At 33.7% G+C, this 22,401-nt stretch overlaps 3 protein-coding genes across 3 annotated transcripts; 1 reads left to right on the forward strand and 2 right to left on the reverse strand.

Moving 5' to 3' along the window:
- Nucleotides 1–4,558: 4,558 nt before the first annotated feature.
- Nucleotides 4,559–5,188, forward strand: LOC133873998 (uncharacterized). Its single transcript, XM_062311816.1, has one exon. It carries the CDS (start codon nucleotides 4,766–4,768, stop codon nucleotides 5,117–5,119), a length of 354 nt encoding a protein of 117 aa, XP_062167800.1. The 5' UTR covers nucleotides 4,559–4,765; the 3' UTR covers nucleotides 5,120–5,188.
- A 2,605-nt stretch (nucleotides 5,189–7,793) lies between these two features.
- Nucleotides 7,794–13,225, reverse strand: LOC133874291 (short-chain dehydrogenase TIC 32 B, chloroplastic). The gene is made up of 8 exons (XM_062312177.1): nucleotides 12,929–13,225; nucleotides 11,642–11,873; nucleotides 11,473–11,552; nucleotides 11,223–11,376; nucleotides 9,822–9,900; nucleotides 9,062–9,146; nucleotides 8,762–8,808; nucleotides 7,794–8,107 (listed from the first exon to the last, which is right to left on the reverse strand). Exons 1-8 carry the CDS (start codon nucleotides 13,044–13,046, stop codon nucleotides 7,934–7,936), a joined length of 969 nt encoding a protein of 322 aa, XP_062168161.1. The 5' UTR covers nucleotides 13,047–13,225; the 3' UTR covers nucleotides 7,794–7,933.
- A 6,715-nt stretch (nucleotides 13,226–19,940) lies between these two features.
- LOC133873349 (uncharacterized) lies at nucleotides 19,941–21,931 on the reverse strand. The gene is made up of 3 exons (XM_062311065.1): nucleotides 21,579–21,931; nucleotides 21,361–21,470; nucleotides 19,941–20,063 (listed from the first exon to the last, which is right to left on the reverse strand). The coding sequence occupies exons 1-3, from the start codon at nucleotides 21,736–21,738 to the stop codon at nucleotides 19,941–19,943; spliced, it is 393 nt and encodes a 130-aa protein (XP_062167049.1). The 5' UTR covers nucleotides 21,739–21,931.
- Nucleotides 21,932–22,401: the final 470 nt, after the last annotated feature.

Below are 22,401 nucleotides of genomic sequence, written 5' to 3' on the forward strand. Positions count from 1 at the left end.
TTCAGGGCAAAAAAGTTAAAGAAGGTTTTTTTGAGTTTTTTTTAACCAAACAGACTCGTTTTTACTTTTGCATAACTTTTTATGTAATAAAAATACTTTAAAAGCTCCTAATCGCAATCACAAACAGGTACGATTCGTACGAAGTACTTTTGCATTGTCAAAGTTCTTGGCCCTCACCAAGTGGGAAAACGTATTAAGCAAGTCTTGATGTGAATCTTTAACTTTTCTAGCATACATACATACATATTATGTATAACCTAGACGTGAATATGAATGTGAAGAGATTGAAAAGGATGAACTGAATTGACTATTCGAGGGTTGTCAAACCTCCACACAAGAATGCATTAATTTGCGTTGTGGACTATGAACAATTACAAGATTGAGGGATTTTATACAAAGAAAGGGGCTACCGACCCTTTTTCTACTTCAACAAACTCACTCAATCTAAGTTAAGGAATACCAGAACAAAAATGATAGATTTACAATTCTTTTATAAATTGTTAACACATGTCAAAATGTAATTGGAGTGTTAAATTTTTTTTTTTAGAATAAATGTATAATAAATTCATGAGTAAACACGCCTTTTGTGATCACTTCTTCGGTTTTTAAAAATTGATTTTAATTGCTTAGCTTTGTCACGGATTTTAATTTTTTTTTTTTAAAAGTGTTTTGAGTCGAAATGTTATTTGAATAAATTAAGCACAACATTCAATAGAAATAACATCAACAATGCAAATGGAAATATCCTCAATAACTACTTGTTTCTTGTTAAGAGAAAGTGCTTTCTTCGCAAGACGGTGCCCAACCCCATTAACGAAACGCCTGGTATGATTGACCTTTGAAATTGGTACTTCCATATGTTTTTCATCTAATAAAGTGACGCCCGTCAAGTGATGTTAGCATATTTCACCACATAATATTAAAATAATAATTATCTATTTTTAATAAACACTACAAAATTTAAACCTAAAAATAAGGAGAAGGAGATCGAAAATGTAAAAAAATATAAAGATAGGTCTCTTTTTCTTTCACACAATGAACTTTTTTTTTTTTGACATGTTCACATATCAGAGTTCGAACTATAAGGCGTAATCCCCGGTCGATAGAGTTCACCCTTGATGACGTACACAATGAACTTTCAAGATACGGGTGAGAAGACAGAATTAGGTATTGAGATTAAATAAAATTTGAGGAGCTTACATATAGCTTGAATGCTTGATACTTCCTTTTGTTTAAACGTTTCCCGGAGACGTCGTTTTGCATTTAAATGAAGTTATATAATATCTGGACCGTTAATTTTTATTATCGAAGTATCTATACAACCGTCGTCATTGATTTTGGTCTCGCCGTTCCCACCTCTTCGGTCCCACCGAACACATCAGCAACTTGAATAAAATAATGGCCAAAGATCACGAGAAGGAAAAGGGTGAAAGAAGATAAGCCTTTGTCAGACATATCTTCCTTACGAGAATTAATATGATTCACACGTTATTCAAGAGTTTTATTTTCAATTTTAATTAAACATTATCTTATAGACAATAGAGAGAGATAGTTACTAAAAATTAAATAAAGTTAAGTTTTTCATTTCTTTTTATTTTTATTTTTATTATTTTTTATTTTTTTAAAAAAAAACACAAAATCATACTCAAACCCATTTACATAGTTTTGTGATTTTTTGTTTAATAAAAAAGTCAATAATTATGTCAATATATAGTTGTGTGATGAGGTGGCAACATTTCATATTTCTAATTCTTATAATAATTTTTAGGAGTGAGATTTTATATTGTTAAGTTATCTGAAATTCGGTCAATTTAAGAGAGTGAGTTGTAGAATGCACTTGTTCCGAATAGGTTAAGCAGTAGGCCTTGCATGTTAGGTCGTTTAGAGCAAGTAGATTTCGCCGCCCATTTTTTGGGTTGTTCGAATTTTTCTAAAATTCGGACAGCCTAATAATAAAATCATCATGCATTGATGATTCTTATAATGATATTTGATTGAAATTATATTCCTTGATGGAGAAAACGTAATAAAGGAATTGATATTAAGAAGGGGTCTTAAACCTAGTTTCTGTAATGTATATGTATAATTACTCTATCTATAAAATTAAGCTAATTAAATGGTATAAACAAACGAAATTCTCTTTAACAAGAAGTTATGAGCATGTGTTTCTATTCAAATCATATGAACATGCATAATTTATATATGTATAACTTATTACCTAACATTGTTTGGCAACTCATTTAATGTCATTCATATATCACATAAACGTTTTATTTTTATTTAATAATTATTAGACAATGAATTATAGATATTAGATAAGAACCAATTATCTATTCTTTGATTTTAAAAAAGTTTTTGAAATTATGTTTGGTAACCGTTTCAAAAAGTAATCTCACTTTTCCAAACCAAAAAATACAATTTTTTTTTTTTTCAAAACATTTAATAAACCATTCACTTTTCAAAACACAAAACACTTTTCTAATAACAAAATACAACGCATTTTTTAGAATTTTTTTTGCACCTTCTTATAAGAATATTTTGAGAAAAATTGGTGCTTAATTTTTTAAGTGTATAATTGACTTATTATTTATAGATCTTGTGATTGCTCGGGTGCTCGGGTCTTGTAACATCCAGATGCTGCCTATTTAAGTAAGGCTAAAAATATTAAAAAAAAGAAAGAAAGGTGTGACCACGTGGCCGCCTTCAACGGAAGATAGGGGTGGTTGTGTGACCACCCAACTAAATAAGGATAACCGCTATTCTTTTTATTTTTATTATTTATAAGTAAAAAGTCGGCACCACACTTGTTTGTTCAAAATAAGCACATTTAAATTATTTAATGTTTGCTTCTTTGAAAACACAAAAAAAAAAAAAAATTAAAAAGAAATAAAATTAAAAATTAAAAATTTACCAAACAAGTTTTTTAAGTGGACTATAAAAAAATAAAAAAAAATCTAAAAACCATTAACAAACATGTAACTCTATTAGCATATGGTTAATTAAGTAGTGAGTTTTGAAAATATATAGTCCAAGACTCCAAACAACACCGAAAAAGGGGGTTGAATATGTGCTCTCAATATAATGTGGAATCTAAAAATTGTCAACCACACCAACATTCCCCATATATATTGAAACTTTGAAAAAGCAACAAATCTATCAACAATAGTAATATGGTGACAAAGTGGAAACGTTTTACAAAATTCTTTAAAAGTAAAACTATTATGAGATAGCCAAACCCAATGAATCAATCAATTATATAAGAACGATCGAGATATTATAAGATATTCATACTTACAAAACCTTTGAAATTAACACAATCTTATAGAATTGTACAAGCAGGCGGTTATTAATCGCAATTAGTCGCTATCCACATATACAGGTTTAGGATTTAGGATAAGCGAATAGGGTTAATAACCGCATCTGCATACCAAAACGACGTCGTTTCATATAAAATACTATGGCTTAAGAAAAACACAAAACAGACCCAAAATATTTTCAAAATCGTTTAAAATAATAGGGGCCTAAAAGACTAAAATAGACCCAAAAAGCTTATTACCTGAGAGGCTGATAGCAGTTAATAACATAACTGCATTTCGCATCCGCATGTACATCCCTACAACTTTGTACTAGACAAGCAACCAGTAGCTCTCCCAAAACCTTTGGACAATATTTTTCTACTTGGTCTCTTTTATCGGAACTTCAATAGGTTTCAGTTGTTGTTGATGAATGATTGTGGTTTACAACAATGACTCTAGGAAAGAAGCAATTGAAAGCACAAAAACATGAGTTTTCTCTCTTAACAAATGAAGGAATAGGCTCTTTGTTCTATGGAAATAATGTCTCAAGTCTCTTGAAAAATCGTGCTCCAAAAGCCTTTAAATAGACTTGGAAAAGTAACCTTCAAATCTAAAAGTCGGTTTTCCAAATGTTGCAAATTTCTAGTGCTCATTCGAATGCAAATTTTTAGTGCTCGTTCAAGTAGCACAAGGTCTGTACCCGGCCATTATAGACGAGATTGCAAATGAGGCATTCTGTCCAGATTTTCAATCTTTTCTTTACAATCCATTTTGACTTAGTAAATATTAGATTGAAATTTTTTCATTAAAATACAAGTCGTGTCATTTTTTAGTTAGCTTTCTAACACAACCAAGTTTGCTTCAATTAGAGCTCAAATCAAAAATTATGACCATTTTAATTCAACTAGGTCAATGTTGACGGTATACACAAACTAGAATACTCATGTCTTGAATTTATGTTTTCTATCGACTTAACCCTAAAGTTAAAACTTACTGCCAAACACATTTTGATACAGAATTACCACCACTAAAAGCCTCACACGTTTTTTTATTGCCACGTATGGTTGACAATTGACATGATTGTCGTTTTGATCTTGAGTTTCTCCTTAACAAATGCTATGTATAAAAGTCCTAACCAAGACAACGAGACATGATGCTTGCGTTGTCGTTATGGAGTCCCGTATTTGACACGTATATTCCAAAGCCAAAGGTGTTAAGGTGTTAGTCAACGGAGTCGCTCTCCTATCTAACCGAACCCAAGACCAACCCAACGCACTCCCACTTCCAAACCTCACCGTTCAACATCTCCATTATGTTTCACTCCATTAGCCCATTGTGCTCACCTAATTAAACTACTATTTTCACAAAACGCACTTCCGATTAGCTCCACTCTCCCACCTCCATATATATGCGAATCGCCGAAACCCAATTCAATCTCTCTTCAGCTCACTATTCCGACGTTACCCACTATGTTTTTCACCTCCATACTCACCCGCCTTACCTCCCGTTGGCCAGTCATCGTCTATGCCGCCACGTGGACGACCATTCTAACGGTGATGGTGGCGGTGGCGTCGTTCGCGCCGGAGGTTGCATTCGTATCGGCGATATCCTCGTCCTCTTCGTTCTCGAAAGCGTGCGTGACGGAAGGGTCCGTTAGAGTGCCGTTAGACTTGCCGGGAGAGATCTTCTGCTTCCCTGCTCACCTGTTCAGCAAGTCTAAGATTGATCTAATCGTCCCTCCTGTCTTTGCTGCGGTTGTGGTGGCTGGGTGTTCTTGCCTTGTGCGAGCTGTGGGCCTTTGGGAAGCCGATCCGGCCCATTAATATATATTTTTTATTTTGTTTTTTGTTTTTTCAACTAGTATAATAATTAAGAAAAGAGGAACTTTATTATTTTTGCGATTTAATTTTTTCGAAGAATCTTCTCGTACCACAGGTATGATTTTTGATGCGTTCCAAAATGGCCAAGATTCCTACAATTTTATTTTAAAAAAATTTAGATTATCAAATTATGTGAATTTAGGTCATTTCTTGCATCGAACAGCATAAAAAATGCTACATATTAAAAATGTGACATTTTAATAATTAGAATTATGCATATTTTTATCATGTTCTTAACACTTTAATGGCTTCTAAAAGCTTTAAGCAAAAAACAATATTTTGGTTTAATAAAAAAGAAACGTCTTTTAAAAATTTTAAAAAAAACTTTTTGAAATGAATTTTGTTGTTGTTGTTACCTTGTTAACATGTCATATTTTTAATATGTACCATTTTTATGTCGTTCGATGCATGAAACGACCTAAATTCACATAATTTAAGAATTTATAATTTTAAAAAATTTGAAATTATAGAGAATTTTAATCTCCAAAATGAGTCTATAATTATGTGTCTTCACTTCGAACAAGTGATTGTGAGAGACTATTTATAAAACTCACCTGATCAAATAAGTGAGTGAATAACTTAATTAATTTTTATTTAATTAAATAAATTTATAAATAATCTTTCACACAATTAGGTAGCCGAATATTGTCATTCTCCCTCTATTTCTTTTCACTTCTTCCAAAAATATCAAATTAAAAACATTCTAACTTTTTTACACTTTTTATATCACATCAAGTATATTTTATTATTATTCAAATAAAAAAATTCACTACAGAACAAAATTTTTTTACTTTTTTATAAAACATTTTTAAATTTTATATCACATCAATTCCTTCTTATTCTACAACACACAAATATTTCACAACACAATTACTTACCAATCAAGCCCCGTACCTTTCATCCAAATCGTCTATCATTCGAAGAAATAATTGTATCCTCATCCCAAAATCAAATGGTGGGCCGTCATATACGGGATTGATATGGATTGAGAGTGACGAAGGACCCCTCGAAGGAAGGGCAATTGAACCACCCATGATATAGTTTTTAAGGTGGTCAACCACCGCCTCTTTTGGGAGTAATCCAATGTCACCTAACCTTGGCATGTTCTGGGTTGGCCCACCCTTCCATCTTGGCTTTACCTTCTATTATTTTTTTTATTTTTTAAGTCTCCCGTTCATGATTGAAATAATAACAATAACTTAGTTATATTTTTATAATAGAAATTAAATTCATCTTTAAATGTTTTAATTACGAGATTAAAATAATAAAAATTAGGGGTAATTACCTTTTCCCCACATGAACTACCAAAAAATGCGCGATACTCCATGAACTACCAACTCGACCAAAATAGAGCATTCAACTACCAAAGATAATCATTTTCCCCCATTCCGTAAGTCATACGCCGTTTTACCCTCATTTTCTTCCTCTTTTCCCCCCATTAACTACCATCATCTTTCAACATGCCCCCATATAAAACGACACATGACCCGTTGACCGTTTGTTTTAACCCCTTTGACTGACGGAAGGGGGAAAAATGGTTGTTTTTGGTAATTGAATGCTCTATTTTGGTCGAGTTGGTAGTTCATGGGGGCATTGCGCATTTTTTAGTAGTTCATGGGGGAAAAAGGTAATTACCCCTAAAAATTAAGTTATACGAAGATAACTTATTTATTAATTGAGATTAATTTTGTGGTGCATGAATGTGGTTTCTCTCATCCTGAACAAGTACTTAAGAAAGCGAGTACCTCCATAAAAGAATTTAAAATAGCGTTTGGACTAAGTTTGACAGTATCAAGTCCTACCCCTGCAGGATATCTCACATTAGGGAGGCCACCCCCTCAGGTTTGTTTAAAGTTAATTGGGATGTAGCAGTGGATAAAAAGAAGGGGCGGATCGAATATGACCTTATTGTAAGGGATCATGAAGGGGTTGTCTTGGCTACGCGGAGTACTATTAAGAATTTTCTAGCAACACATGAAGTGGATGAATTGCTGGCAGCTCTTCATGTTATAGAAACAAGAAAAGAAATGGACTTTCATGATATAACACTGGAGGGAGATGTTCAACAGATTGTTAATGCGATTAAAATGCCAGATAACAATTGGAGTAGCATTGGTCATATTATAGATGACATCAAACTAGAGCTGAGACGGCTGTGATCTGCGATCTTGGAGAATTGACCATGTCAAGCAAGATGCGAATAAACAGCTGATATTATAGCCAAAAAAACTATTTTGTATATCATAGATAGAGTTTGGGTTGAAGAAATTTTAACTTGTATCTGCAGTATTATATTTAGGAAGTTTGTGCCTCTAGATGATTGAAGTACACAGGGGCGGTGCCAAAGGGTTTCCCCCAAAAATAAAAATAAAAATATAAAATTTTACCCTTTATTTATTTTTTATTTTCTTAGTTTTGGCCCTCCGAATTTTTTTTTTCTCAATTTAGCCCTCCAAAAGTTTAAAACCTGACTTCGCCCCTGGAAGTACATTCAATAAAGATTATTATATTATTAAAAAAACATACAAATCGAATTCGAATTAAATTTATATATAGGAACGAATTGTCCAACAGGCTTACTGATTTAAAGTTCTAATTAGAATAGACAAATATAAACTGGCAAGAGAGAAAGGGAAAGTCCAAATTCATTAAATAAAATAGCATAATTCTTAGGAAGAAAGTGCAAGTTCTTCACAAAACATCAAAGCAACGATCAATCGATAAGAGAGCTTCAGGCACAAATCAAGCAGCCATTGTTTAAGGTTTTGAAACTGAATGAACCAACTTGTTGCTGAAGTCCCACAGCATTTTAGCCAACGCTGAATCTCTGGCAAACTCACTTGGTCGCGTCTCATTGCAGTCCACGTAGTACTTTCCACTCACACCTTTCAGACTTGGGTGGAGTGAAACATAGCAGGTCGTGGCTGCTCCCTGTAATAGATATATATAATTCCATTATCCACCCCCCTTTTTTTTTCTTTCTTTTTTTTTTTTTTTTTTTTTTTTTTTTTTTTTAAAATTATTTTTATAAGCAAAGATGACAGTCACATATTTTCAAACCATGATAAATTATCAGTTATATAAGAATTTAAATTTCACTTAATCCTATTGAATTGTTGCCTTTTTGTAATTACGTCCATAAATTTAAAAAACTTTCAATTTAGTTTATTTATCTTTTAATTTTTTTCAATTTCACAAATTCGTTAAAATTTTATGTTAAATTATATAAAAAATCCCAAAATATCACTTTTTTTTATTAAAAAAAAAAAAAAATCAAAGATTCAATATTTTTGCAAATTATATTAAATCCTGACCAATGCCTAAATCCTTGCATTTTTTTTTTAAAAAAAAAGAAAATGATGGGCATTTCGAGAATTTTGACAAGATTATTTTTAACGGACAAGTGAAATTAAAAAAACTTGAAAGATATATACATTAAATTGAGAGTTTTTAAAGTTTAAGAGAAATAATTGTAAATACGATGGAAATTCAGAAAAATTAAATAAAGCTTTCCCTTAAATTTATAAATAAAAAAAAACTATTATTTTATCGTGAAATAAATTATATTAAACTATGTTAATTTACCTGAGGTACGTTCTTCCATATGTAAAAGGTGACCACGTGCAGCATCCCTGCATATATAGATAACCAAATTATGAAAAACTAAAAAGGTGGGGGCCGGGGGGGGGGGGGGGGGGGTGGGCCGGGGGGGTGCCACTTGGTTTGAAGTTTCGAATTTTGAAAAGAATTTTTTTTTTTTTTTTTTTAAAAAAAAAATAAAAAAAAAAAATTAAGAATTAATCCGTAATATCCTTTTCTTTTTAATTTTAAATTTTTTTTTTAATGTTTTGACTGATCAAATTCTAGCTTGAATATAGAGCGTACTCATCAAAACGGCAGAATATCTCATGAGAGGAGTCATTATCAATCCTGGGTGGACTGAATTAACTGTAATGTTTACACCTTCTTCCTGCATTTCGTTTGAGAAATATGATCAATGAATTAGTATAATACATGCTGCAATATTATGTGATTGAAATATATTAATTAGCGTGGAAAAGCTGTGGGGATTAATGACGAGCCTGCTCTAATCACCTTGAATTTATCCCCCCAAAAAGAAAGATAAAAAAGAAGAAAGAGAAAATTTCATCTTTGTAGTTAGCCTAAATTACAAATTACTTTATTTGGTATTAAAATTAATTTAGAGATCCTTGTTGTTGGCTTAATTTACAAATCACTCTTTAGATTAAATTCCGTTAAAAAATTTGACAAATTCCGTTAGGCGCCATGTTAACGCTAATAAGATGACATGTATCAATTTTAATAAAAGAATATAAATAAATAAAACTTAAAAAATTGTTTTAAAAAAAATTGAAAAGAAAAATATGGGTGACCGTATGACCCCCTAAATGCATTTTGGGGTGGCTGTGCACCACCCCAGGCCACCTATAGGGGTGGAGAGTGCCAGAGCGGCCTCCCCCATAGGCCACCCCATATGTATTTCGGGATGACGCATTACCTTTGAAAAATTTGTAATTTAGATTAATCATATGGATCAATAATGTAATTTTTTTTTAAAAAATAAAAACAAAAAAAATTCACCATACAAGTGACAACTTTAATTTAATGATTAGAGTAGTATTACCTGCAAACGACGAGACAGCTCATTAGCATGTAATATGTTTGCTAATTTGGATTGCCCATATGCCCTTTTGTCGGAATAACTGAAGCAAAGATGATGAAGGGCAACATCACAAATCTAATATTGAAAAAATGATTGGAGGTAACAAACAATAGTCCCCGATCACCTTCTTTTTTATTTTTTAATAAAAAAATTAAAATTTATCTTTCGATGGTCACATCAAAGCATAAATTTTAATTTTTTTTATTAAAAAAGCAAAAAGAGAGTGATAGGGGACGAAAACCGTCCCATGTATTAACTCTCCTAATACTTATATTTATATGTAAAATTTAATATGCATTGTCAATTTGTCATCAAGTGAAATTTATAATTCTAAAGTTTATTTTTTAAAAAATAAAAAATAAAAAATGTTTTCAAAACCATTAACAACATAAAATATTTGTCTGCAATTTTTTTTTTTTTTTTTTTATTGTGATGTGACATAAAATTAAGGTTAAATATATAATAAACCTTGAGTCGACGTGCGATTTGAAAATAGTCTCACTTTTTAATTTTAAACGTTTACTCCTTAACTTTTTTGCGTTTTTGAATTGGGTTCTTCCGTTCATTTTCCATCCAATTTTGAATGGACTGAACCACCCCTAAGGGTTAAACCTTCTAATTTTTTTTTTAGGACCCAATTCAAAAATGCGAAAAAATTAAAGAGTAAATGTTTAAAATTAAAAAGTGAGGAATTATTTTCAAATCGGGTGTCAACTCAAAAATTTATTATACATTTACCTTAAAATTAAAAGTAATTTTGAGTGTTGAGTTATTTGTTAATATTTTTACCTTTTTACTAAAAAAAAAATAATGATTAAAAGGTACGTTGCTAGAATTACCCATTAAACATAGAGAACTGATTCCCGTACAACACTTTTACAACAAGTGTACAACAGCTCTCTCACATGGGGTGGGCTCCACGGTGTGTAGGGTCCACCCCATGTGAGAGGGCTGTTGTACACTTGTTGTAACAGTGATGTATTTCTATCATTTTTCTTAAACATACCCTAGTACCCATATATGTCTTTGTCTTTGGTCCAGAACTAGTGATTAGGGATGCCATTATATATATATATATTTACATGTATACACAAAAGGGGATGAGAAATTTAAACTAGTGACTTCCACTTCATGATGCGTAGTTTCCAACCGATTAAATTATCCCTCGGGGACGGAATGCCATTATATTGGCGTACGGTCAGAAGACTTTTGCTCCTTTTTGTTATTCATATAATTTTTTTAAAAATTATTATTAAATAAAATAATTTTTCATTCTAAATTTAATAATAATTTTAAAAATTAAGTTGCCAAAAAGAAAACAAAAGTCTTCCTCTAAAAGAGGAGAAGAAAAATAGGGCATACCCAGTTCTTTCGCTGATCTTGTCAAATCGAATTCCATGTTCGTAGGTGTAGGAGTGGGCTATGGATGACAAGTTGACAATCCTGCCCTCAACACCAGTTGCTCTCGCTGTGTTCTTCATTTTCTCAAGAAGAAGATTTGTCAAGAGAAAATGACCTGGAGATCATGACCAATTAGTGGCAGAGCTGAATTTCTTAACCAGTACTTATATATTGAGACAGACATACATTATTAATGTACTTAACTACCCACCTAGATGATTTGTTGCAAATTGCATCTCTATTCCATCCCCTGAAAGCTGGAAAGGGCAGAACATGACACCGGCGTTGTTTCTGCAAGTCAATTCATTTATTAGTTTGGTAAGACAAACAGATAAAGAGATAGAGAGAGAGGGAGAGAGAGAGAGAGAGAGAGAGATCACATCAAGATGTTAAGGGGCACGTCGAGAGCATTAAAGCTGTCAACAAATGCTTTGATGGACTTCATGGAGGATAGGTCGAGCTTTAGAAGGTCCACGCGAGCAGTTTCGTTGCCATTAAGAATATGGTGTTTTGCCGCATTTGCAGACTCCATGTTCCTCGCAGCAATGATGACATGAGCTTTCCGAAGAGCCAACACCCTTGCTGTCTCCAACCCAATTCCACTTGCCCCTCCTGCGTTTAAATCACCGTCCAGTTTTTCCTCAACAAGTTCAGCAACTTTTACGGTTTTAATTTTTTAAAAGGGGTCGAATACGTGAATAGCAATATAAAAATAAAATATTGTCTCTCTGCTCGGAAAAAGGAGTTATTGGGTTGGGTTGTGTACACTTTATTTCTTTCATTTTATCTTTATTCTTAAAACGTTAAAAATTAATGTTTAAAAATAAGTAGAGAGTAAAATAAAAAATTTATTGAAGTTTGCATTGATTTAAAGAATATTTAAATAATATAAAAAGGGTAAATTTAAAATTAATTATAATAATAAAGAAGCTGAATTTTTTTTAGAGATTTCATTGTTTGGTAAATAACAGACATGTATAGAGTAGTGGGTTGTTAGTAATTTATTAATTTTAAAATTATAAAAAGTGATATATGTGATATAAAGTAAAAAGTGTTTGTATAGAATAGTGAAAAAATTTTGTATTGTAGTGAATTTTTTATGTGAATAATAATTAAAAATTTATTGATGTGATATAAAAAGTAAAAAAAAAAAAATTAGAATGTTTTGATATTGGTTATTATTAAAAAATGTAAAAATAAAATAAAATAAAATTAAAATCTATCTCTCCCACTACTCTGCACACGGCAGAGCGTTTCCAAACAAGCCCTTAAACGATAACCCGACAAAAACAATGACAAAGATCAACAACTGAATCCTCGAAACCTGCGATTGCTGACAAATTGAGAGAACAACACGGCTGTTCTGGTTGGTGAACAAAGGAAACAAGAAACAACAATAACGTGCAAACAACACCGGTTGGTCCGGAATGGAAAACTGAATGAAAAAGAAACAGAGACCTAAGATGGAGAAGTCAAACATGGTGCGGGCGTTAGATCAATTACCGGAATTTATTGTTTAATGGGTTCCATTTTGTAGACTACATGTGTAATTAAAATGACATTGATAGGTTCCATCTCGGGATTATGGGATATGCATTCAAAACTCAGTCGTTAAGACAGTTCAAAAAAGGGAAAAAGGCTTGAGAAAAAAGAAATGCACAGCTGACCGGTGACAATGGCAGTGAGGTTACTTGCATCAATCCCTGCTGTAACCTGTTCAGCCGTCGAAGCTGATCCGAACCCACTTGGGCCTGCCCTCCCTGTGATCAGTGAGAAGATCCCCATTTCCTTGAATCGCCCTTAAAAAAAAAAACAGAACCTTATCCTTCTGTGGCACCAGTACTGTTTGATTATATGCGTGAGAGACAAAAGAGAGACCCCTTTTTCTTTTCTTCAGGGAAAAGTGGAGCAGGGCAAGAATGAGGAAAGAGGAAGCATATGCATGACAATAAATATAGGGGTTGGAGTGTTGTAGGTGGTAAATTTGTTTCCTTCAGACCGAAAGAGAGGTGTGGAATAAATGCTCGCCGGTGAACGGCTGTCAATAACTTAAGAATAATGATTCAATGCCACTTAAATATACAATTTTTCACCATCTTGCTTATGTGGCAAGGTGGTCCCCTACTACTTTTTGAATTTTTTTTATTTTTTAAAAATAAATTAAAGTGGGGGACCACCTTGCCATATAGACAATGTGGTAAAAAGTTGTACATTTAGGTGGTAGTGAATCATTACTCGTAACTTAATACCCTCAACGTTCTTTCTATTATTTTTTTCATTATTTTTCTAATCTTTATTAGTTTCTCATTAAAACTTATTACTACTTTTCGTATGTATCCATCCACGCTGTCAAAAGGGCAGTCTGGGAATGAAGCTGGTGAACTTGTCCTAGACTTGTTTGGCCCGGGTTAGCCCGTCTCTCTCCCAAGTTAGACAATTTAAGACGTTTTGCTGGCTGAATTTTGCGTTGGGCAAGTTGGTGGTGGGGTTATTAACTTATTAACCCACCCACCAGGGCGGCTGAGCGCCACTTGTTGGGCCCCAAATCTCACTGCTCTATAGGCGAAAAATGATTGGTGGGAGACAAACAACCGTCTCCCATTACTTTTTTATTTATTTATTTATTTATTTTAATAAAAAAAAATTAAAATTTATCCTTTAATGGTTATTTAAGGACAAATTTTGATTTCTTTTTATTAAAAATGTAAAAAGATGGTGATGGGGGACGAAAAACCGTCCCCATGTTTCGGCCCTCCTCTATAGCCTCTATTCCCCTACGTTCTCCTACGGTTTGATAATTATTTTTTGGCATGGTTCCTAATGTCCACACAAATTCAACTCCAACTCAAAACTAATGAAATGAGATTTAATAAAACAGAATTGGAGTAAAATAATTTTTCGTTGTAAAATATTTTCAACAAAATCATTTTTCAGAAAAAATAATTTTCTTAAAAATAATTTTTGGTGTTTGGTCTGCCGAACAGGCAGAAATTTCCAGAATCCGACCAAACTGGTCGAAATCCGGTTGTACTATTCCGATTGTATTGGTCAGATTCCAGCCAATTTGGCAGGAATCTGATCCGTCGGATTCCGACAATCGGATACCAAAATTAAATGATTTTCGACTGTAGAGTCAGGCCACCAACAAACTCCAATGTCCAGAGGTGACAGATTTCATTTAACTATTATTTTCTTTCCCACCAGACACCAAAAAACGTTGAAAACATTTTTCAAAAAACATTTTACGCCAAAACAAACTAAGCACAAGACATAAATTAGGATTGAGAAATTAGTGATTCTGTACTATGATTTTAGGAATTGATATTTGATCATGTTTTTCTTTATTATGATTGACTTAATTTGGTTAAAGCACAAGAGAGAAATATTTGGAAATTCTCTAGGCTCATTGCGATACGTGGGTTTACTTAAGATGAACTTTTTTTTTCCTTCAAAAAAAAATACACTATTGTTATATTTTGTTACAAAAAAAAAAAAAAAAGGGTATAAATGCTATAATTAATTGAGAATTTTTTATTTTTTTTTATATAGATAATTAATTGAGAATTTTGGTTCATATATATTCATGCCCAAATGTAAGTCACACTGTATTTCGTAAACATGATGCATACAGCATACTATATTATGTCACTATATAATAAAATTAAGTTAATATAATCAAAATGTAGTGTTATTGGATAACTCCTACGATAAACGTAGGCCCTTAAGACCATTCCCAATAAATTATATATTAGAAATCCCTTTGAGCTCTAATGCTTTTCTTACAAAATCACAGACAATTATTTCTCAAGGATAATGCTAAAAAAAACACTAATTACACATTGATTACATACTCCTCTTCTCATATGGAGTGAAACTCATCATATATAAACCTCACCCCATATAAAAAGGTGGGTGTGTAATTGATGTGTAACTGAACACCCCCATTTCAAAAATAATGTGTAAAAAAAGAAAAATGCTAAAATTATAATTTTCATCCAACTATTACATAACTTCCAACTTTCAAGTACATTGAGATGAGACCTATTGTATGAGTCCTACCCCAACATACCTTAGGCCATCTCCAGCAATGAAAGCTATAATAGCTAGTGAAAAAAGCCAACTCTCTACTTTAACTATTGTGTATCCTATATTCTTTCAAACAGATTTATTATTCAACTATTTATTTTCATTTAAATATTATTTCCCAATCTTTTTTTATTATTTTTTTTCTTTTCCTCATTTTTCCCTTCTTTCTTGGTTTCTCCAGAGACTTCTTCCCTTCACCCGGCTCTTCCTTCCCCTTCTTTCTTGTTTTCCTTTCCTCTCTTCCGTTCAAAGGACACACATAGAGAGATGAAGCGAGAGCACAGAGAGAGAGATTGAGTGAGAGGGGAAAACGAGAGAGAGACTGTGAGATGAGGGAGATCAGTTGTTGATTTATGAGAAGGCCCGTCCACCGGGGCCACCACGACCACCCGATCACTAGCCTGATCATCACTGCCACCCATATCGGTACTGCGCACAGTAATTTGTCGACAAATGTCTCAGCGATTGAAGGCCGACTCAGAAACTATACACATCGAAGAACGGTTCCTTCATTTTACCGAAAAATCAGCGATGAAATGAGGCCCGATCTACACGGACCATCGACGAGAGAAAGAGAGAGAGCTTGGGAGGGGTTTATCTTTCCTATTTTCCGGAGATTTCTAAGAAATTTTCAGTAGGTAATTTCATTGAGATTCTACTTTTAATTTTTGTTGATTTATGATGATTTTGGTTAGTTGTTCTTGGCCGGTTGTGGTTATGATTTGATAATGGGTGATGATTTTGGTTGATTTTGGGAATGCGTTTTGGTTGTTTGCGGTGATGAAGGAGAGAAAACACCGGTAGGTTGCGGTGATGATTTTGGTTGATTTCAATTGATTTCAATTGATTTGGGTTGTTCTAAAAGAGTCCTTCTACACACCCTCCTCTCATTCCCCTTATCACCCTTTTATAATAAAAAAATTGATTTTTATTAAAAAGTTGTCTCTGTGATGTGACATCAGAGACAACTTTTTAATAAAAATCAATTTTTTAAGAAAAAGAGGGTGATGAAGAGGGAATGGGTGGAGGATGTTTAGAATTTCCCGTTCCAAAATATGGGTTTCGTTTAATTTTGTTTGATTATTTTATTTGGTAATTGATGAACAATAAATATGCAATGCTGCCTATTTTGGTTAAAATAGCGACTTTGTTGAAGATGACTTTAGAGTTGTACAAACAACTGAGTGGGATTGAACATGAATCTGAGACCCGTAAAAGAAGTGCTGCTTTCATTGCTAAAGGACGTGTGGCGTGAGTTGTACTCTCAAATCTCAATGCAAAAATAGTGATACCTTTTTTAAGAGAAAAGAACGTGAGCTGTGTACTCCTTTTTTACGAGAAAAGGACGTGAGCTGTACGCCCGTCTGGCAGTGGAATAATATTTTTATAAAATTTTTAAACAAAAAGTATTGATATAATATAAAGTAAAAGTAATTTATATAAAAAAGTTAAAAGAAAAAAAAAATTATATTATAGTGAATTTTTTTTTATTTAAATAATAATAAAAAATAATTAATATAATATAAAAAATAAAAAGTTTTAAAGAATATTTTAAAATTAATATTTTTTTAAGAGAAATGAAAACAAGAGAAGGGGAATGGAGGGTTTTTTATTTTATTTAAATAATAATAAAAAATGTTATACTCATTTTTTCTTCGCTTCCTTTGGCAAATGAAGTGAAGAAAAAAAATGAAACATAAAAAAAAAAAAAGGAATAAAATAATATTATTTAAATGATATAAATAATAATAATAATAATAATGTATGGTGTATTTTAATAATAGATTTTGATTAACCATTTTACATATAAAAATGCATAATTTATTAGGAGTGCTCTAAAATGAACTATCTTCAATCACCTTTTTTTTTTTCTCCTCTTTCTATTTTTCTTCAGTTACTCTTATAGTAATATTTTCATTTTTTATAATATTTTAACATAATATCAAAACTACTTGCTGCTTTTTGTCTCACTCTGGATATTTATACGACTCACTTGCCCTCTCCTCTTATTAGTGCATTGTTAATCGACTAAGGGCTGTAATGCGCGCTAGAAGGATGATCCATGTACTATTTGAGATATTTTAAAATTTATGTGGCTCTTAAAATTATCATTGTATCAAAATTTAACAATATCTAATAGTGATTTTAAAAATCACATCAACTTTGGGAGGACATGAGTCTTTCTTTTAGTATTACTCTTCCCAATGGCTTATTTATTATTATTATTATTTTTTTAATGCAAAATGGTTAACTAAAACCTACTTTTATCGGTTTAGCTAACCACTTGTCAAGATCTCATCCAATTGCTTATCTAAACTTCTTTTCTATTTTACTAAAATAATCATTTTTAATTTTTTTTTATTCATTTTAGGGAAAAATGCAAAATCAATCTGTTTGGTTTACCTGATTTACAATTAGCTCCATATGGTATCAAAATTAATTTAGAGGTTCATGGAGTATGCCAAAAAAAAAAAAAAAAAAACTCTTCGCACTCAAATTCCGAAAAAAAACTTAACGAATTTTGTTAATATGCTACATCATCACTAATAAAATGACAAAACATGTCATTCCTAATGAAATACACACACACACATATAACTAGAAAATTAAAGAAATAAAAATGAAAAAATGAAAAGGGTGGCTCATCATCCTCCCCCTTGAATGGGGTGGCTTGCGCGCACGTGCGCACACACATAACTAGAAAATTAAAGAAATAATAATGAAAAAATGAAAAGGGTGGCTCATCATGCTCCCCCTTGAATGGGGTGGCTTGCCGGCCACCCCAAGAGGTGGCTAGTGGCGGCGCGCCACCCCAATGATGGTTGGGGTGGGCCGAACCCGAGGAAGTCTGGAGTGGCGCGTCGCCATCCTATGAGCTGATAGTGGCTCTGGCGTGGTGTGATGCAACGGTGATTTATTAGATTATGAAAAGGATTTCACCACCGTATCTCCACCACAAAAGCCCAACAAAAAATGAAAAAGACACCCAAAAAATTAGGCTTGACAATTCGGGTTTGTGTCAACTCGACTGACTCAATTACACAATCAGGTTCAACACGAACCCAACCCGATTATTAATCGGGTTAAACACTTAAACCCAAACACGACCCGATTGCCAACCGAGTTACCCAAACACGATCTGAGGCAACCAAATAGGCATGGGAAGGATCCATCAATATATTCGTAGAGATTTCCACCTTTGAGGTGAGGAACAATCTGAGGTAGCCAAATAGGATTGGTTTCCTGCATGAGTTTGACAAGATTATAATTGGAGAAGGTAACAAGTGGAGGGGTTTGGTAGTGGGTGGAAACCGGAGCAGGGGGAGGAAGAGAAATTGGAACCTGTGGTGGGTTAGATACCGGAGCAGGGGGAGGAAGAGAATTGGTTGCAGTGAGAGAGTTAGGGGTAGACATGGTGGAGGAAAGAAAAAAAAAATTTGTATGTGAAAAGAAAAAGAAAAAATTGGACGTGAGTTAGTACTAGGGCTTTGATACCATATAGAATCTTATAATACTTGTTGCTGCCTAACCTTAATGTGGTTTAGGTTGATGTTTATATGGAATAATCAGTTACATGAGTTATTGAGATAGCTACACAAGATAAAATAATATTTGAATTTACATGATGATAGCTCTAGGTCTTTCAGTTTCATTTGGAGTCTTTATCCCGAGCTTTAATTAGTGTGGTTTGAAATCATGGTTGTTGAGGGAGAGATAATATCGCTGATACCCTTAAAGCAGCAACATGTTCTTCAACAACTGGATAAGTAATATTACCTTTTAGAGATTGCGTAGTGGCCAGCACCCTCCCATATAATCACATACAATCACTCCTATGCCTGTCTTCCTATTATGCATATCTATCGGAGCATGATGAGCATCCCAGTTTACTTTTACTAGCCCCCCTGAAGGAGCCTTCCAACGATGGCAAACCAGTACTCTATATATCTTCACCTTCATATTTATGCAGCTCGACCTGTCCATCTTTATATTCTTGAAAGGATTCTATAGCCTTTCTATACAATATGGTTAGAATGACCAAAATCTCCCCATGCATGGATCAAGGAATTTCTTCTTAACCACAGGTTTCGTGTTTTGACTGTCATTGCTTCAAAATCATCCTTATCCAATTCATTGTGCATAGAATCTACGAAGGATATAAATTCACTGCGCACCTCACTGCATTTTTGAAGCCTCCGGCTACACACACTCCACGCATTTGTAGCTGCTGGGCAATTCCATAATACATGTTCCATTGTTTCCTCCTCCAACACACATACATGACATAATGGATCTGACACTGTTTTCTTCTTAAACAAATTTGCTTTTGTCGGCAGTACATGATGATAGGCCCTCCACAATCCAAATGAATATATACTTTTACGACATTGGGAACCTCCATCTTCCAGGTGTCTGTATGGCGGGTCGCATAAGAACACTCCCCTCTATCATATGTAGCACATGAATTTGCTAGATGATAGGCAATTCTTACCGTAAATTCTCCCGTTGTAGAGTACTTCCAAATATTTTGATCTCTGCCATTGTACATACTAATAGGGATCTGCCCTATTTTTGCAGCACCATCCCCCTCAATCACTTCGGCAAGCAAGGAAGTATTCCACTTCCACCAACGAGTGTCCTTGTCAAGAAGGCCAAGTCAGCCACCATCGCATCTTCAAAAAGTTCCCTTCTGGGAGTATAAGTCATACGCACTACCTGATGTGGAATCCATTTGTCATGAAATTTTTTTATTTGCTCACCAGACCCAACTCTCCAAATTAGCCATTCCTTCATCAAATCTCTGGCAGACCAAATGTTTTTCCATAAATACGAGCTACGGTCTATTTCCTAGTAGCTAGTTTTGCGTTGAGTATGCCACTATAAGGAAAAAAAGTTCCTTCTTAACACAAAGATGACTCAATATAATTAGGGTTTAAGGCAAAAATTCTAAATGAATTATTTTTAATTTTAATATAATACTTTTATTAAAAGAAATATGAAAATATTTTTTTTAAAAAAATTGTTTAAATCATTCTTCTTACTTTATGATAGATGGATGTACCAAAATCAAAATAAACAAATGTCTAAAAGTTTAAAACAATTGAACTTGGTACTTGACGATAAGTTTATCAAATATTTGAACAACTCAGAGTGTCACTACAAAAAAAATCGAAAATCGCCACATGCAGTTCGCCGCGTGTACAGTAACTGTACACGTGGCAAACAGTTCGCCGCGTGTAATTAGCCGCGTAGATACACGCGGTGGACCTGGGCAATGCTAATTGCACATTTGGCAGCGTGTATTTTAATACACGCGGCCAATTTGCCACGTGTACATTAATACGCGCTGCCAAATGGCAGCGTGTATATATCTACACGCGGCCAACATCTGGCCGCGTGTACATTAATACACGCGGCCAGATGGCCGCGTGTATTATTATACACGCGGCCAGTTGGCCGCGTGTATTAATGTACACGCGGCCAGATGTTGGCCGCAGTATATTTTATATATATAAATATATATATATATAAATTCTATTTTGTAATTTCTTTTTATTTAAAATATATTTATATATTTTATATAAATATTATTTTATATATATATATATATATATATATATATATATATATATATATATATATATATATATATATATATATATATATATATATATATATTTTAATTATGTTTTTTAATTTCTTTTTATTTAAAATATATATATATATTTATTTTTTACTAAAATTCTCCAAATTTATTTTATCCAAAAATATCACAAAATCAAATTGCACAAATTAATCAAAACAACGTTTTTTAAAAATTCGAATACCATGTACTAATAAATATATTCATTACTATATATAACTACTTTCACAACAATATCAACAAATTTGAGATTCTTAATTTAATAAAGTTATTCGGTACTAAAAAAAAAAAAAATACACAAAATATCTACAAATCTGGAGGACGTCTCTGCGGATCACGAGGTGCAGTCCCGGGCGTGAGCTCACCAACTGTCGATTGTCCCGCAAGAGATGGTGTAACGGGCGAAGGAGTCCCGAGAGGGGATTGTTGGGTCAGCAATTGTCCAGAAGGCGACAACGGACCAACCGTTGTCGCATTACCTGCAAGTACTAAAAATAATTAACCTACATAATATTATATGCAAATTTAAACAAGTAATGAGAACAAATTAAAAATAAACCTAAGTGTATACATAATATGAACCATACCTGCAGGCGCACTACTAACAGATGACGTACTACCGACGTGTGCAGGTGAAGACTGCTGAGCACCAGGGCATACGAACGATAATCCTGTAGAGGACATGAAGGCCTCAAAATGTCGCATGCGCTGCTCCATATCATCAATCTGTCGTATGCGCTGCTCCATGCTGTCAGCCCGCTCTCTCTCGGCCCGCACTATGCCCTCCAACTCCGCAATTTTGTGAGCAGCCCAATCCTGAGAAGTGCCCTCGGCCGGTCCCCCCCGTGTGCGACCCCTATACGAGAAACAAGTCCCGCGAACAGGAGTAACGTTCGGCCCAACCTGCCGAACCCTACCCGCATACTCGGGTCGCCCAACCGCTTGCTCGTACACGTCGCCAGGTGCCCAACGCACCGTATCTGATGAGACGGGGTCCGAGGCAGCAGGATCAGTGGACAAACTCTGTGTCATCCGCTCCTGTACGTCGTCAACATACAAAACAATGGTAATTAATAAATACTTTATCACACACATAACTAATAATAATCGATAACCTATAACAGTAGCATACGCATAGGTCCCGTGTCCGCTCGTTCAGGAAAGTGCCGTCTTTCCTTGTGTGCGTCTTCACAAACGACTCGGCGCGAGTGGGGGGCGTGCCAGATATAGATGCCTGTCGCCATACAGTATAAATATATAACAAACATTGGATATTCATTTAACGTTAAGAAAGAACAATTACGCACAAATAAGAATTAGGGTTTTTACATATTGTTCCATACCTCATCGTGATTAAATCTGGCATAACTTTTGGACCCCAGACTATGGGGGATGTCTTGCTGCTCCCGC

The sequence above is a fragment of the Alnus glutinosa genome, chromosome 7 (assembly GCF_958979055.1).
Source record: "Alnus glutinosa chromosome 7, dhAlnGlut1.1, whole genome shotgun sequence".
Lineage (NCBI taxonomy): Eukaryota > Viridiplantae > Streptophyta > Magnoliopsida > Fagales > Betulaceae > Alnus > Alnus glutinosa.